Below are 14,988 nucleotides of genomic sequence, written 5' to 3'. Positions count from 1 at the left end.
CTTAAAAGCACAAAAACAAACACACGCTTTAAACTCCTGCAATATAAAGGGCTCACAAGAACCTATATAAAACCCACCAAGCTCCATCATACGTCCAATGATATTCCAGACATCTGTACTAAATGTTTAGTTGAAAAAGGAACTCTTCTCCTTTGTGTATGGGAATGTCCTAAAATCCAGAAATTTTGGAAAGATATCATCAAATGTCTGAAGTGTTTAAGGTAAAAATCCCTTTAAAAGGTAAACTCTGTGTACTTGGAATATACCCAAGGGAATTTAAGCAACCAAATTACTGGACTATGGACTACTTCAAGCCAGAAAAGCCATGGCACTATGTTGGAGGAGTATGGATGCTCCCTCCATGGGACTCTGGAAGAAGGAAATAGACTCTAGGCCTGGAAAGACTAACATATATTGCCAAGGACAAACAGTGGCACTTTGTGAATATGTGGAAGCCATATATGGATATTTTAGGGAGATGAAGGATGTTTATGAGAAAGAAGGAAAAGAGGGGAGAATCTTGTTTATCCTAATTCCTCGTATTACTGTGAGAACAATGCTTATTTGTTCATTTGAATATGATGTAGGCAGGTTTGATGTATGGATGGGTGTGTGAATGTGAGGGTGTTCAAATGTTTGTATTGTAAAACACAAATTTTTAATTAAAAAAAATATATGGGGGAAAAAAATACAATTGCAGATCCTGACACTTGACTGTATTTAAATTTGTCTGAGTATTATTATAATTTTAAGTAAACTGCCAAAGACAACAGTAAGAATCAGCCATGGAAAAAGAACGTTTGATGCAACAATATAACCATGTTCATAATTTTTAGTTACTGAGCAAAATCTTTAAATATTTACACCAACGCTGAGTAAATATTTCAAAGAACAGTACCTAGAAAGTGCAGATGCTTCTTTGTTACTTCGTAAGTAAAACTGACATAGTAACAAATCATCGCTATCGTAAAGAAAAAATTAAGTGCAATAAAAGACGCACAAAATCAAAAGGTCCAAAAACAAAGTCAGTAATCTAAGTCAGTAATTCAAGTTTAGGACATTCTTCAGTGATTCAGACTTTCACAAAACAAAACCACTGAAAACATGCATAAGTTTTTAAATTAGGAGGAATGTGCATGCATTTGAAAGAAAAGTAAATCAAAAAGCCAGAAAGAAAACCTAAATACTCAAATATATACATTTTGTTATATACATATACACAAATATGTTTTGAAAGTGTAGTTTTTCCTGACACGTCTATAAACCACAAAGCTGAGTTTATGGGCACGGACTCCTTTCAAAGATCTTTGGTATCTTATCGAAGCGCTTGTGCATCAGACAGTTCTTGGCCTGCCATTCATCCAGGGTCATCAGTGCTGCTGCAGCCCCAAAGTGTCTCCAGTAATTTCTGAAAATAAGGGCAGAAGACGGCGTAACTATGAAGTTCAACATCAACAAAATGGGTGTCATGGCAGTGATTATCAGCATTCTGTTGTCTGAGGCAGTCTGCTCCCAGCGCTCCACTACATGCTGGTCTTTTCACCCTGGAGTCTGTAGTAAGTTCTTATAACACAAAGTAAAGATGATAAAAATAAAATGAATGAATAAAATCAACAGGCAAATATGCCACATAAATCTTATAAATAACATTAATTATTAAAAACAAGACAATAAATGTCTCCCACAGGCGATAACTGTTGCTATAAATAAGATGAGGGTAATGCTTCATGACTTAAAGTTACTTTAAGTGCTGCTGCTTATTTCGGCAGAAATTAAACCAATGAAACTTTAAACTGAGTTAACCTGGGATAAAGTACAAAAACATGAGTTTTTTGCATCACCAACTGAACACATGCAAATTCCTGCAACAGCAGCGCTGTGTGTTTGGGCAGAAAATAGCTCTAATTAAAAACATCCGAGTACATCACACATGTTAAATATACAGGGTTGACACTGAGGTGCCCTCTTACTGTACTTTATTTTTCCCATCTGCAGAGGATGTGCAGACAGTACAGGTGTGCAACTACTGCAACTTCTTTTTGTTCTCTCTGTTGTATTATTGAAGGGACTACAAAACAATACTAATTTTAAGTTTACAATGTAAAGTGCTTTGAGATGACTGTTCTTGTGATCTGGCACTGTAAAAATAAGTGAACTGAACTTGTGCTTTACATGGACGGATTGCACCATGAGGCAGTGTTACGGATTCAAATATTGGGGATGGATACAAGAGGAAAACCAAAAATAACAACACTGGTCCGGCCGGGTCAAGTCAAACGATGATTTAATGAACACACGCGTGGGAGATGGACACCATACAGCAGACAGCATCAGATCTCAAAATGGTGGAGCCTTGATCAAACTCTTATAGCCTCTAGTGGCCCCCACCTAATCATAAAAGCCTAAACATTCACATTCTTTCTCACACAGCGCCTAAGCTACAACCTTGGCTCCCTGTTTATCTGCTCCTGGTGAGATGGGGCAGTATGCTCTGTTCTCTTCTAACCAGACAAATAAGGCGATGACTTTCTGTGAACAGTATTTCTTATAACTCAGCAGTATAATGCATCATAAAACAATGTCATTCATTCACAATAAATCAGCAGTCTAATATAATGCAAATCAGTTTACCAAATGTAATAGTTATCACCTTCTTCTAATTCAGGAGCATAATGCAAACTAAAACTACATAATAATTCACAATCTTTAATTAGGGGTCTAACATGGCTTAAAATAATATTATAATCCGACAGCAGCCACAGGCAGGAATGATTTCCTGTGTTGTTCAGTTGTGCATTTAGGTATTCTCAGACTCTCACCAAACCTGCTCCTGTGACTGGCCAGCACGTCATTGAGTGGGTTGGAGGAAGTGTCCAGCATTGTCCTCAACTTGGACTCAAAGTCCAGCTCCATCCCCACAGTTTTACTGCCCTTGCAGATCAGTTTATGGACCCTGTTGGAATCCTTCAACCTGCTGCCCCAGCATGCAAGTAAACATAACCTGCTCCTGACAAGTGTATCCATTCAGCATAATTTACTATGCTCATCCAACCAGGAAGAAAAGCCACCTTCATAACACTGAACCTCCATGACATATCTAGTTAACCCATTAATCTTGCTTTGCATCATTCCTCAGATCTGCCAAATGATTGCTTGAAAGTGAGACTTCAACATAGTTATAAAGAACTGCAGAGAGCGCGACGTACCTGCGGGTGAGGTCGGAGGGATGCTGCCACTCTCTGCTTTTCACGCCTGCTGATACACAGCTCATCAAACTCCGGAGCTCAGATGTGACACCTGGAGGAAACAAATGTCTTTACCCTATATAGTTTAAGTATTTTTAATTTGTTTGTTTTAAATTGTCTATACTACACTCCTCCACAGTACTGTAGACAGAGCTTAAAATGTAAAAAATAAGCTGTATCGTGCTGAAATTTAACAACTGTTCTCTGGTGTTCCTTCTCAAAAATCTATATAATGTGTAAATTAATGGATATTAAAAAAAAGGAATGCATAACAAAACAGTAAACAAGAGAAAGGCCTGATAATTTAGATATCAGAGTGCTCCCATTCTCTTTGCGCAGACACTAGGTCAGCTTCTTACCATTACCGACTCCTGGATTCTCATACATATGACTGACAACTGAATGCACATAGAGCTCTTTTTCCTGCTCCCACTGCAATTCACTGCCAAAGACCATGGATCTAAAGGAAAATAAAAACACCAAGTTCAATTCAAACATATCTAATCATGTCACACTTCAGACATGAAATTATGAAAACTATAAACACAAAGCCTGCTCAGCTAAGAAAAGATACATTAAGCTGCAAGAAAACAAACAATAAGGCAGATGCAGACAACCTTGAAATCACAAAGCCATGAAAAAAGAAAAAAAACGTGTGAGTTACAGTAACATAGCTCCCTCTAGTGGTGGTGGTGATTACTACAATACCTCTGAGAGGCACTCTTGCCAGGCTGAAGGGTTCTGATGGGCTTTGTCGCCGTCTTTGGGACAGAAACAACACTGCTGTCTGGGGGGCTTCTGTTTGAGTTCTGTACTTTGGATTTAACCTGAGAAAAAAAGTCAAAAGGGCATTTTGTGTAATGTCCAAGATTTACCCAAGTGATCCACAATATTACAGTTGATATTTATATTTAAAAAGTAATCCAGACAAATAAGATAAAGATAAAGGCTGAGGTAACATACCTGTACTTTGAGGGGAAGCGTGGCTTCATAGCTGGTTTCCACAGTTTCCACTTTCTTCAGTGTGCTTTGGACAGGCTCAGTCACATTTTCCTGCACCTCCTCCAACACCTGACAGCTCTGCTCTGCTTTCAATTTGTCCGTTTCGCTGTGGCACATAGAGGATTCAAATATTGGAGGACCGATATCCCACACCCCCTCCAATTTACAACTTTCCAAACAATTAGTGTTCACATGCTCCAAGAGAGGTTCGCAGCTACTTGGGATCAGGTTGTCTACTGTGACGGTGAGGCATCCAGAGGTTGCAGTTTGTTCATGTACCCGTGGGTCAGATGAAGTTTGGGGATGATAGTCACCCTCGGCTGAGTTAGTTGTAAGCTGTTTGGAGTTCACCAACCCGGCCTCTTTATTTTCATTGATAAACAAAAGCGATATATAGCCTTTATCCTCTTCCACGTCTTTTGCACTGAGACACGTTTCCCTCTTCACCTCATCTGCTGGTTCTTCTGCCACAGTGAGTCCAGCAACGGGAAACAGCCCATCTTGAAAGATTTGGCAACTGTGACTCATGTAGCCGTCTTCATCTTCCAAAAATCTTAAAGGGCTATCGGGATTGAGACACAAGATGTCATCCACGTCACAGTCAAATGTCGGTGAAGGATTTAAAACCCTCTCATGCATCAGATCTTGTGCTTTGGTCTCTTTTTTGAGAGATCCTCCTCCTCTTTCTGTGGAAGGTCCATATTTTGCATCTTTTGAGAGCAGCTGAGAGCTCACAGTTTCTTTTATTTCACTCCCAACATCTTGTGTCTTAGCTGTCAGTTCAGGATTCAATGTGGAAAAAGGGGATGCCAATTCCTGTTTCACAGGAGTGCTGTAACATTCCACAAAACACCCGAGGTCAGGGGACAAAGCCTTTGGATCAAAGGGCTTTTTTAATGGGGTCACGTAACAGTCGTCAGGACTGGATTCATGCAGTTTTCTTTTATTTGTGCCATTGTTAATGATCTCAATCTTAAAATTAATAAATGGATTAGAAAGCCTTCTTAACTGGTGCACATCAGCTCTTTGGTCACAACTGATGATCCCTGGACAGACAGAAAAAGGTTTCAACTGGTCAATTATGGGTGGACCGAGTCTTCTGAATATATTTGTGGGATATTTGTCGTCTAGGTCTATTGGAAAAAGAACGGAAAAAGCACCATTTTCTTTTTTTAGTCATTAAATAATTGTTCAAACAGAAGTTTATATCAGATTAACATCATTTTTTTTCTCCTTAATGCATTAATGGGCAACACTATACAACTCTTGGAAGAATATGAACTCCTGCATGTCAACAGCATTTCCCCAAGACTCACTGTGGATTCTTTGCGCCATGTCCTTCTCTGTGCTCGTGATGAATGTGTCCTGGATTCCTATTCCTTCAGTTTAACGGAAGAGAAAAAAAAGTACGCCTCTGTTTACATCAAGTTAAGGGCGCATGTTGAAAAGCACAGAAAATAAAGATTACACTGTTCCATGGAAATTTCTTTCATTTTTTCCTCTTTTTTTCTAAGTTCTAGGTTTTTAGAAACTCAGCAAGTTTATTCTGTTCATCTGGATGCAGCCTTTCCAGGGGGGAGAAACATTTCATCACTCATCCAAGTAACTTCAGTCTCAGCTGACTGCAGGCAGGTCGGTATACAGCTGTACTGTTTATAAGCTTGAGGAAACCTGCAGTCAGCTGAGACTGAAGTCGCCATTTGGATAAGTGATTAAATGTTTTTCCCACTGAATCTGGAGGATGATATTTCAGGATTTCCCTACCTGAGTTACTGAGCATGCATTTAAAGTTAGCAAAAAGATTTAGACTTAAGTTTTAGTTTATGAATTAGCATTTTTATTTTGTTTTGTTTTCTTAAGATGGTTAAAAAAAAAAGAAAAAAAGCTTTGGCTCTATGTGTGACATCATCATACTCTGCCCTGATTCATATTTAATCCATGCTTATTGAATACTTAGCAAGGCACATGAAGCTCCAGTCATCCTTTGGAGAGCTTAACAAGTCCTAGCCACAAATGCCATTATTGAGCTCTTAGATTAGTGTGTGAATGAGTGGATGACTGGATGTGTAAAGCGCTTTGGAGTCCTTAGGGACTAGTAAAGCGCTATATAAATACAGGCCATTTACCATTTAGATTATTATTGAGATCATATTTTTTAAATTTACGTGCAAACAAAAAAAAATGGAAACACTATTGGTGTGGTGTGCTCCAGGCCTCAAGGTTTTCAATATCACCCTGGGTCTGGACCTGAAGCCAATGATTTGTTCATTACCGGGCATGTGGAGAAGGTAAGACATGTTAAGGAGGTAATTTACCCATTTGAATCAGCCGTTTCGGATCAAGAACACATCTAAAACCTGCAGGACACCAGCCATTGAGGTCTGAAGTTCCCCACCCCTGGTGTAGAGGGAAAGCTCTACCAAGGCCCACACTGAGAAATCAAAGTCACATCAAATCATCTCATTCAGTCTTTTCACATACAATTTGGTCAAACCACAACTATGCAGATATTTTAATCCCTATTTGAATTATATCAATAGCAATAAAAAAAACTAGCTCTACCTTCATAAATATAACAATTACCAGTATTAATGCAATAAAATCAAAACTTTAACCTGCCAAAAAACAAACAAACAAACAAACAAAAACAAAGTGTGTACTCACTTGTGGCAAAGGACTTATTTTGACCCATTAAGGTAATAAGGCTCATTTACACTGAGTCAATCACCTTCAATTTAAAGACCAAATACCGAAAACGCTAAAAGATTTCAACCTTAGAATATGACTGCATTACATAATAAAATTTCACACAGTGGATACCACCAACAAAATTAAATAAAACTAAATTATGATTTCTGTAAGTCTGAATCAATGATGTTTGCAGCTTTCGCGGATGTCAGGCAAACATTTCTGACACTTCATGATTACCTCGGGTGTATTTAAGGTAGTAAAGAGAACTTTTTTTAATATTACTTAAAAATATTTCCCATAAATAATGGTAGCTGATTTATAAAAGCTTAGTTTATTACATGGCTTAAAGCCAATATTAGCTATTAGCACACTTAGCTGCTAAGTCCGCTACCCGTTACTGCGCGCTGGGATCGGCTCGAGCAACACCGAGATCCCCGAGCGGACGCCGAGAACCAGAGGAGCGGATGAGAGCGGTACGCTGCCCGTCTGAGAGACTCAGTAACGGATTTTTTTTTTTTTAAACAACTACATTTAACGGCTTTAATATCAAACCAAACTCACCCGCTGAAGCTCTCACCTCCCGCCCTACTTCCTTCCTTCACTCCCGCGTGCAGGTGTTTAACACGAGACAGGGAGCAGTCGACCGTAATGGGTTGGCGGACTGTTCAGTTCAAACTTCCGGTTTCAAGAATTTAAACTTTCTTCAAATAACTTTAACTTTATTTATGTTTTTAAAATGTGTTAATTACTTATATTTATTTTTTATTTAAAAACTTTAATAATTAATTAATTAATTAATTAATATTTCAATTACAATTATAATAATAATTAGACCTTTATTCTGTGACATTGCCAGGGGACATTTGGATGTCCTTATTTAGGTTCTAGCTTGCATTTATTTTGGGGTTTGGGATTACAAAGCTTATGATACTGGAATTAATTTAGATGTCCCTCTATCGTGCCCATGTACATGTGTACAGTTTCTTTCTAATATGACTGTTTTGCAGCTGTGCTCCTGGTTGGACTATGTTTGACTCTCGCTGTTTAATTTTCTACCACCAAGCAAAGGTATCTCACAAAACATAATGAAATGCTAAATGGATGCTAAAAGAGTCAGTCAAGCATAATTTCATCAAACAAAAGCCAAGGCCCCAAATACACAGGCCTGGAAAGCAGTCTGCAACAATCTGTCAACCACTAAGGAATAATCTGTAGTCCCTGTTAAACTGCTGGTGAGTGGTTGCTGATGGTTGATGGCAGTTGCTGTAGAAATGATTCCTAAATCAATGGTTAGTGAATGGCTGAAAGTCAATTAGTGGAAAGTCAAAGAAGTGTATGAGGTGAAGATGTGAAAAGTGTTACACAATTTGGAAACTTTCCCAGCCCCCACAGAAGGACCAGGATTTTCAAACCTCAGGACAAATTCTCCGTCCAGGGTGTGATTTCACAGAACAGTATTGACTGCTCTTGGAGGGAATCGTGAGCAGAAAATATAAGCGATCACTATCATCAAAATTATACTAAAAAAACAAAAAGCTTTACTTCTATTATACTGCTGATTTACCTGCAGACAAGAAGAAAATCCATCTTTACCCATGCATAAACATTCTTCCTTTTGAAAAACTTCAAGCAGTTCAATCAGTGAATGCAGTGACATTCATCATGTCTGGTCCACAAATCCAGCATTTCTGTGTTAACCTTCTTTAACAAAAATAAAAATCTTTTGTTTTCATACTTGTCTGCTTACTATGAGAAACTTGATTTTCCTTGTGATGTTCAAAGTTAAACAGCATGAATCATTTTGAGTCACTGGATTAACATCACATTACATTTTTACAGTTTGTTTTTCAGTCAGGAGTTGAGTCTGTGTTGGTGCGTGGCAGATTCAGACGTTTGATGAACAAACAGAGAGAAAGCAGCATGACCTGTGGCTGTGTACTACCCACACAACATAATTGTGTGAATATAAAACACCCGACAGAGCATCAGTGTGCATGAAAAGTGTTTCAAACCTGGAAAGTACTGATCTGCTCATGTGCGACAGACGATTACTTCCTGTTTATGCCCCACTGGTTGAGACACATCACACCCTCTTCACCTTACTTACAACAGATTTTATGCAATCACCCAATCATCACCCAGACTGATGTCTGACGTCTACACTGGGGTTACTCTAGAGTTCAGTCACATTGACTCACTGTGCGAGTTAAACTTGAATGAACGGAGAATCAAACATAAGACCTGACGGCAAGAACTGGGATTTAATCGTTCACACATGACCTGAATACTGCACCAAAGAAATAAAACAAAAAACAAAACATTAAATGGCAGAATGAGTTTTTAATTGTTAGTAACAGAAAACATTTGGTCACTATTTACTGTTTTAAAATTACAGGATCAAATTGCCAGTGAGTTTTCTGTAATTTTATGAATCTATACATTAAAGTTTAAGCCAAGAGAGTCATACATGTGGTACAGTGCAAGTACGAAGAGTTCTCCTTTGGCTTTTGTTTGTGATTAGGGTGCAAGTGTGGCAGCAACATGTGAGCAAAAACTCACATGACTGACTTCGATGTAAGTGGTGCCCCATCTGGGAAATCAGACTGTTTCATGTGATATCAGCTGCTACTGTGCAGCACACAACTGCTGTGCATATGATGCCTGACAGGATCTATGCTAATGCACAAATCTATGGTGTGCTCTATAATGTACACCGAGAGCTTCACCTCTGAGCTGTTGTGTTTGATTATGTGTGATGAGCAGTGTGCTCGGAGTTTACTATCAGGCTGAGAGTGCTCTAATGTAATGTAATTGCATCACCAGGGCTCCTTCTATTTGTCATTACTTCCTCTTTGTTTTCTGGGAAACCAGTCACGCCGCAAATGTTTATACACTCTCTCTGTCAACATCTCTGCATTAGCTGCATATTCATCCCCGTAGCACCACCGAGCCCGAGGCAGCACCCACATTTCCCCTCACTAAAACACTTTTTTGTACAGTGATGCATGAAGAGCAGAACTTCCAGACAGCACAGCTGCCGTTTCCTAAACGGAGCGAAAGCTAAACAATACTGACAACAGTTGACGTGGTGTAAGTGAGATGGTGAGATCAACGATGCTGGAAACAATGTGAAAGGGAAAGGAGGAAGTTCTGGAAGTTCAGAGGAAATTTCACCTGCTATGTTTTTGTTTATAGAACAAATCCACAGGAAACCTCATACCCCATGTAAGGCTTACATACATAGAAAACATAAGGCTCTGATCTGAGGTGACTCTGGGCCTGGAGGTTGGAGACCCCTGTGTTAACCTAACAAACACAGCTTTGGATGCTCTACAAAAAAACCCAAACACGCCCAGCATGTGTTCAGCTGCTTATTAATGCAAATAAACATGCTAATGTGTGTAGTCAACACAACCTGTATATATCTATACCTATTAAAGTAGCCAGTGAGTGTATATACACACTATAAATGTGTATATACACTCAGTGATGTATCAGCAAAAAAGCAATGACGTGATGTCACAGGGCTTTACTTCCTGTATATGACCCATTGGCAGAAACACATAGTTTACAAACATGTAGATGATTATCAGACAAGGTTCCTATAACCAGTGTTGGTCAAGTTACTTGAAAAAAGTAATCAGTAACTAATTACTGATTACTTCCCCAAAAAAGTAATCCTGTTACTTTACTTTTTACTTATTTGGTAAATGGTAAATGGCCTGTATTTATATAGCGCTTTACTAGTCCATAAGGACCCCAAAGCGCTTTACATATCCAGTCATCCACCCATTCACACACACATTCACACACTGGTGATGCCAAGCTACATTGTAGCCACAGCCACCCTGGGGTGCACTGACAGAGGCGAGGCTGCCGGACAGTGGCGCCACCGGGCCCTCTGACCACCACCAGTAGGCAACGGGTGAAGTGTCTTGCCCAAGGACACAATGACCGAGACTGTTCAAGCCGGGGCTCGAACCGGCAACCTTCCGATTACAAGGCGAACTCCCAACTCCCAACTCTTGAGCCACGATCGCCCCAATTAATTTTCAAAAGTAATTAATTACTTAGTTACTTAGTTACTTTTTAAAAACACGATTCACAACCTGAACAGGTGATAAAGTGATAGATCTTTCAGCCCAATTCTACTTTTTCTGCATAATCAATCATACAAAATGTAATCAAATGGAAAAGTCTCTTTTTAAAACTTGTTTTATTCGTTTAAGCAAAAATGTAATTATATGCAACATTCTCTGACTTGAAGAAATTAGTTTAACATTTAAGCCTATTTTCTGCACATTCCAGCACATAAAATATTTTTTTGTGTGTGTTTACACTCACTCTTTCAAATAGATGCAAGTAAAACACAGCAGAAAATAAATAAAGTCAAAGACTAGCGGTCCTGTTGCTCTATTTTCACCTGTAAAGCAGGAGTGGGGTAGGCGGAGGTTTACCCTGGTGCAGGTGTGCAGAGGTCAGTGGAAGAATCCGCGAGTTCCTCTGTGAATTTCCCGTTACGTCGTAGCTACTCGGTGCTTCCTCGGAAGTTTAGGGGTTTTTTCGCTGTAAAAAGAAGTTTTCTTCCCACGCACAACGGACACTAATGTTTTTGTCACTTTTTATGGAATCAAACTCAATGTAAGGTCAGTACTTCCACGCTTTAAACGCTGCACGCTCATACTCTCTCCCGTACTCGATATATGATCCATTGTTGATCTGCACACAGCTGTTGTCATGAACGTCGCACTCGCTTACGTCACTGTCATGAGACATTCTTGCAAAAAAATCACGGTTTTAGTAACGCAGTAAAGCAGCGTTCCTACAGGAAAGTAACAGTAATCTAATTACCGTTTTTGCAATAGTAATCCCTTACTTTACTCGTTACTTGAAAAAAGTAATCGGATTACAGTAACGCGTTACTGCCCATCTCTGCCTATGACATAACAATCATCACAAGTTTATAAACATTCATGGCAGTAAATGTAAAGCAATAAAAACAAAAATGATCAAATAAGAGTATTACTATTGTTATTATTGGCATCATCATCATCATCAATAATAATAATAACTAGAAAGGAAGCTTTCAAGTGCATCACAAAAACAGAAAACTGAATGTACTTGCTGACAGATGTTTAGTTCAGATTCTTTTGGACAGACCCCTGCTGTCATTTCACAGTTACTGGGATCTTTCTATTTTTAGAAGCGTCACCAATTCCCGTAATAAGCTTTAAAAGGTTAAAAGAGTTCATTTACGGTACCCTGTGCAACAACAGTCGATACATAGTCACCCAATCACCACCTAGACTCAGCTCAGCTCATGAAACCATATATGGCTTAAGATTGGCTCTGGCGTTTCTATTGTTCGGTCAGGGGGAAAAAAATGAGTTTGTGAGTAGCACACGAGAGCTGTCTGCAACACAAACACAAAAACACAACACTGTAAATCACCCTGGGTGAGAACAAGCCAGGCAGTGGGTCCAACGTGTAAAACCGCAAAACAGGAGGGCAACTGCAACAAGAGGGAACAGAGAGTTTAAAGAGTCTGAGAGAATCGAGTCTTCTTACTGAAAAGCAATTTCTGTTTCTGAGTTGGTGTACGGGGGTGTAGCTCTGCGGCCATTTACGGGAAATTCCCAGCTAATGTAATATCTGGCAAGAAGCCATAAAACATGACTTTGCAGGTGCACCATCTGAAAGTTTAGCCAATACTTTGACGTTTGCAACCACCCAGACTGTTATTAAGAACAGGATCCATGCTGACATCTTTGTAGCATAGTTTATACTGTGCTGCAAAGCTTCACAGTTACATCACCATATTACTCAGATTACTCAGGCTATTTGCTTTCCATCTAGTGAAACAGATTACACCACATGTTTCACTTGTATTCTTAGATATGACCTGCTGGCTCAGATTCAGAACAGCAGCAGGGCTTGTTGTGGGTAGTTGATACGCCTTAATTGTAGCAGTGTTTCCTACTCACATTGCCCTCTCTGTGCAGGCTCCATGTAAAGTGCTCAGAAAGGCCTCAAGAGCCCGAGACACTAAGAGAATTTCCCCAGAGGCCTCCACCTTTCAATCAGCCACACCTCAAAGGTGCACTGCGACAACCCCCATGCCCAATCAGTCTGCACAGTATGAGCACAGCTCCCCAAACAGCCTTAAAAGATTAACAGTTTCACTTCTTGCAGATCACCAAATAATCACCTCCTCTAGGACAGAGGTGTCCTAGAGGAGCCTTAACAGTGGAATTCAGTGGGGAAATTAATGAGGAGAAACTGTTGGTCTAAATACATGAAGGAGTCTGCAAACAGTCTAGTTATCACAATAACATATCTCACTGGGATTTCCCCACATGCATTATTTGTTTATCACACATGGACACAAGAAAGTGCACTTATTATGAAATCATAAACCTCAGACTGGACTTCTCAGAACTCGTGTATATTCTGATAAATCACATGACCCTTGTTGTGATACCAACCATAGATACAGTTTCCAGGAGGAGCATGAACACAGAATAGTCATGTCTGGTTTCAGAAACCATTTTCATGTTGTGGTGAATATTAATATGTCAACATGGCAAAAGTTCTCCAGGATATCTGAAGCTTATCTTTGGCTGTGGGCTGCTTTTTCACCCATTTTCAGTCCATGAAGGAATGTTTTTCTGCTTATTAAGCATCTTAGTCTGAGTCTATACATAACAAACATTTGAGCAAAGCACCCATTTTAAACTTGGACTGGTGTAAAATTACATTTTTGCACCAACAGGTTGATTCCCAAAGAGATGTTAGCTGGAAAATGTGAAGGAAGTGGACACGTGGGGTACAAAAGAAGTGGGAAAATAAAAACACTGTGAAAGTCATGATGATTTTTGAGCCTCTGGGGCAGATAAAAAGAAGCACAACCCCTTTGATGTTTCACACAATGTGAATCCAGAGTTTGTCCTTTATCCTGTCAGTGCTGATGGCAGACTTCACATGACACTTCCAGAGGTAATAATCTGGTAACTATATTGATTTTAATGTTGTGACTGACTAGTTTAAATAATGCTTGAGCCCCGGGATCATTTGTAAATCTGTAAAGCATGCAGTATGGATTACCTAAGTACAGTTTATTTACAAGACTCAGATATTTGAATGTCTGCAGAGGCACAAGAGCAGTGTCGGGTTACAGTGGAGTTCTGACAGCTCCTCCAGACTGCTATAACACAAAGGACCAGTTCGGCATTTAATGACTCATCTCCTGCTGCTCACACCACCTCCGCCAGCCTTCACTGGATGCAAAGGTGTCACCAGATATGATGTAAAAAAAACAAGTCGACACCCACTGCATGCAAAAAAACAAAATCAACTCAAGATTTTAATCAGAAGTTTTTAATCCATTTTCAGCATAATAGGGGAACATAAGGCAGAAAAACAGCAAGAAGGATAATCTGGGACAAAAACATTCAATGACAGGCCATGCAGGTACAGAGTACACATTACAGGAGACATCATTTCAATTTATGACATTTATGTTATATATATAATAAGAAAACAGTTTAAATAAGTAGGCAAAAATAAAGAAACATCCACATTAGAAAAATATTTGCAGCATTTAGATAATACGTTATTTATAGTGTTGTATGCTCTGTATATATACACTATGTGCTGTAATGCTATAGGACACTGAAAGTGCACGCCCTGGTGCTGCATTACGAGTCTCCGAGCTTCCACAGCTGGTTTACATCATTAACACTAACATGGGGGTCCTGGCTGGAAGTAGGGGGTATCATTGTTATTATATTATATTATATTATATTATATTATATTATATTATATTATATTATATTATATTATATTATATTAATTATTGCAGCAAAGAGTCTGAGAGCTTCCACAGCCCATAGCGCTTTGAGTAGAAAGGCGCTATATAAGAATCAGTCCATTAACAATTTCCCAGAGAACTTCTCACCTGTGCACCAATCCCTCACAGCTAGAATTACAATCAACACTGGGATCAGCGCTGTAACAGGATACAGTTTCTAACACTGAGCTGAGGTTTGTC

At 39.2% G+C, this 14,988-nt stretch overlaps 1 protein-coding gene across 1 annotated transcript; it reads right to left on the bottom strand.

Moving 5' to 3' along the window:
* Nucleotides 1-795: 795 nt before the first annotated feature.
* Nucleotides 796-7,568, bottom strand: LOC102787528 (uncharacterized). Its single transcript, XM_006807479.2, has 8 exons — nt 7,500-7,568; nt 6,563-6,678; nt 5,564-5,626; nt 4,209-5,293; nt 3,954-4,072; nt 3,605-3,705; nt 3,207-3,297; nt 796-1,408 (listed from the first exon to the last, which is right to left on the bottom strand). The coding sequence occupies exons 2-8, from the start codon at nt 6,564-6,566 to the stop codon at nt 1,279-1,281; spliced, it is 1,593 nt and encodes a 530-aa protein (XP_006807542.2). The 5' UTR covers nt 6,567-6,678; nt 7,500-7,568; the 3' UTR covers nt 796-1,278.
* Between the last annotated feature and the right edge of the window lie 7,420 nt (nt 7,569-14,988).

This window comes from Neolamprologus brichardi, chromosome 19 (assembly GCF_056152115.1).
Source record: "Neolamprologus brichardi isolate AB-2024 chromosome 19, ASM5615211v1, whole genome shotgun sequence".
Lineage (NCBI taxonomy): Eukaryota > Metazoa > Chordata > Actinopteri > Cichliformes > Cichlidae > Neolamprologus > Neolamprologus brichardi.
Note: the sequence above shows the minus strand (reverse complement) of the source record. Positions and strands in the feature narration are given on the sequence as shown.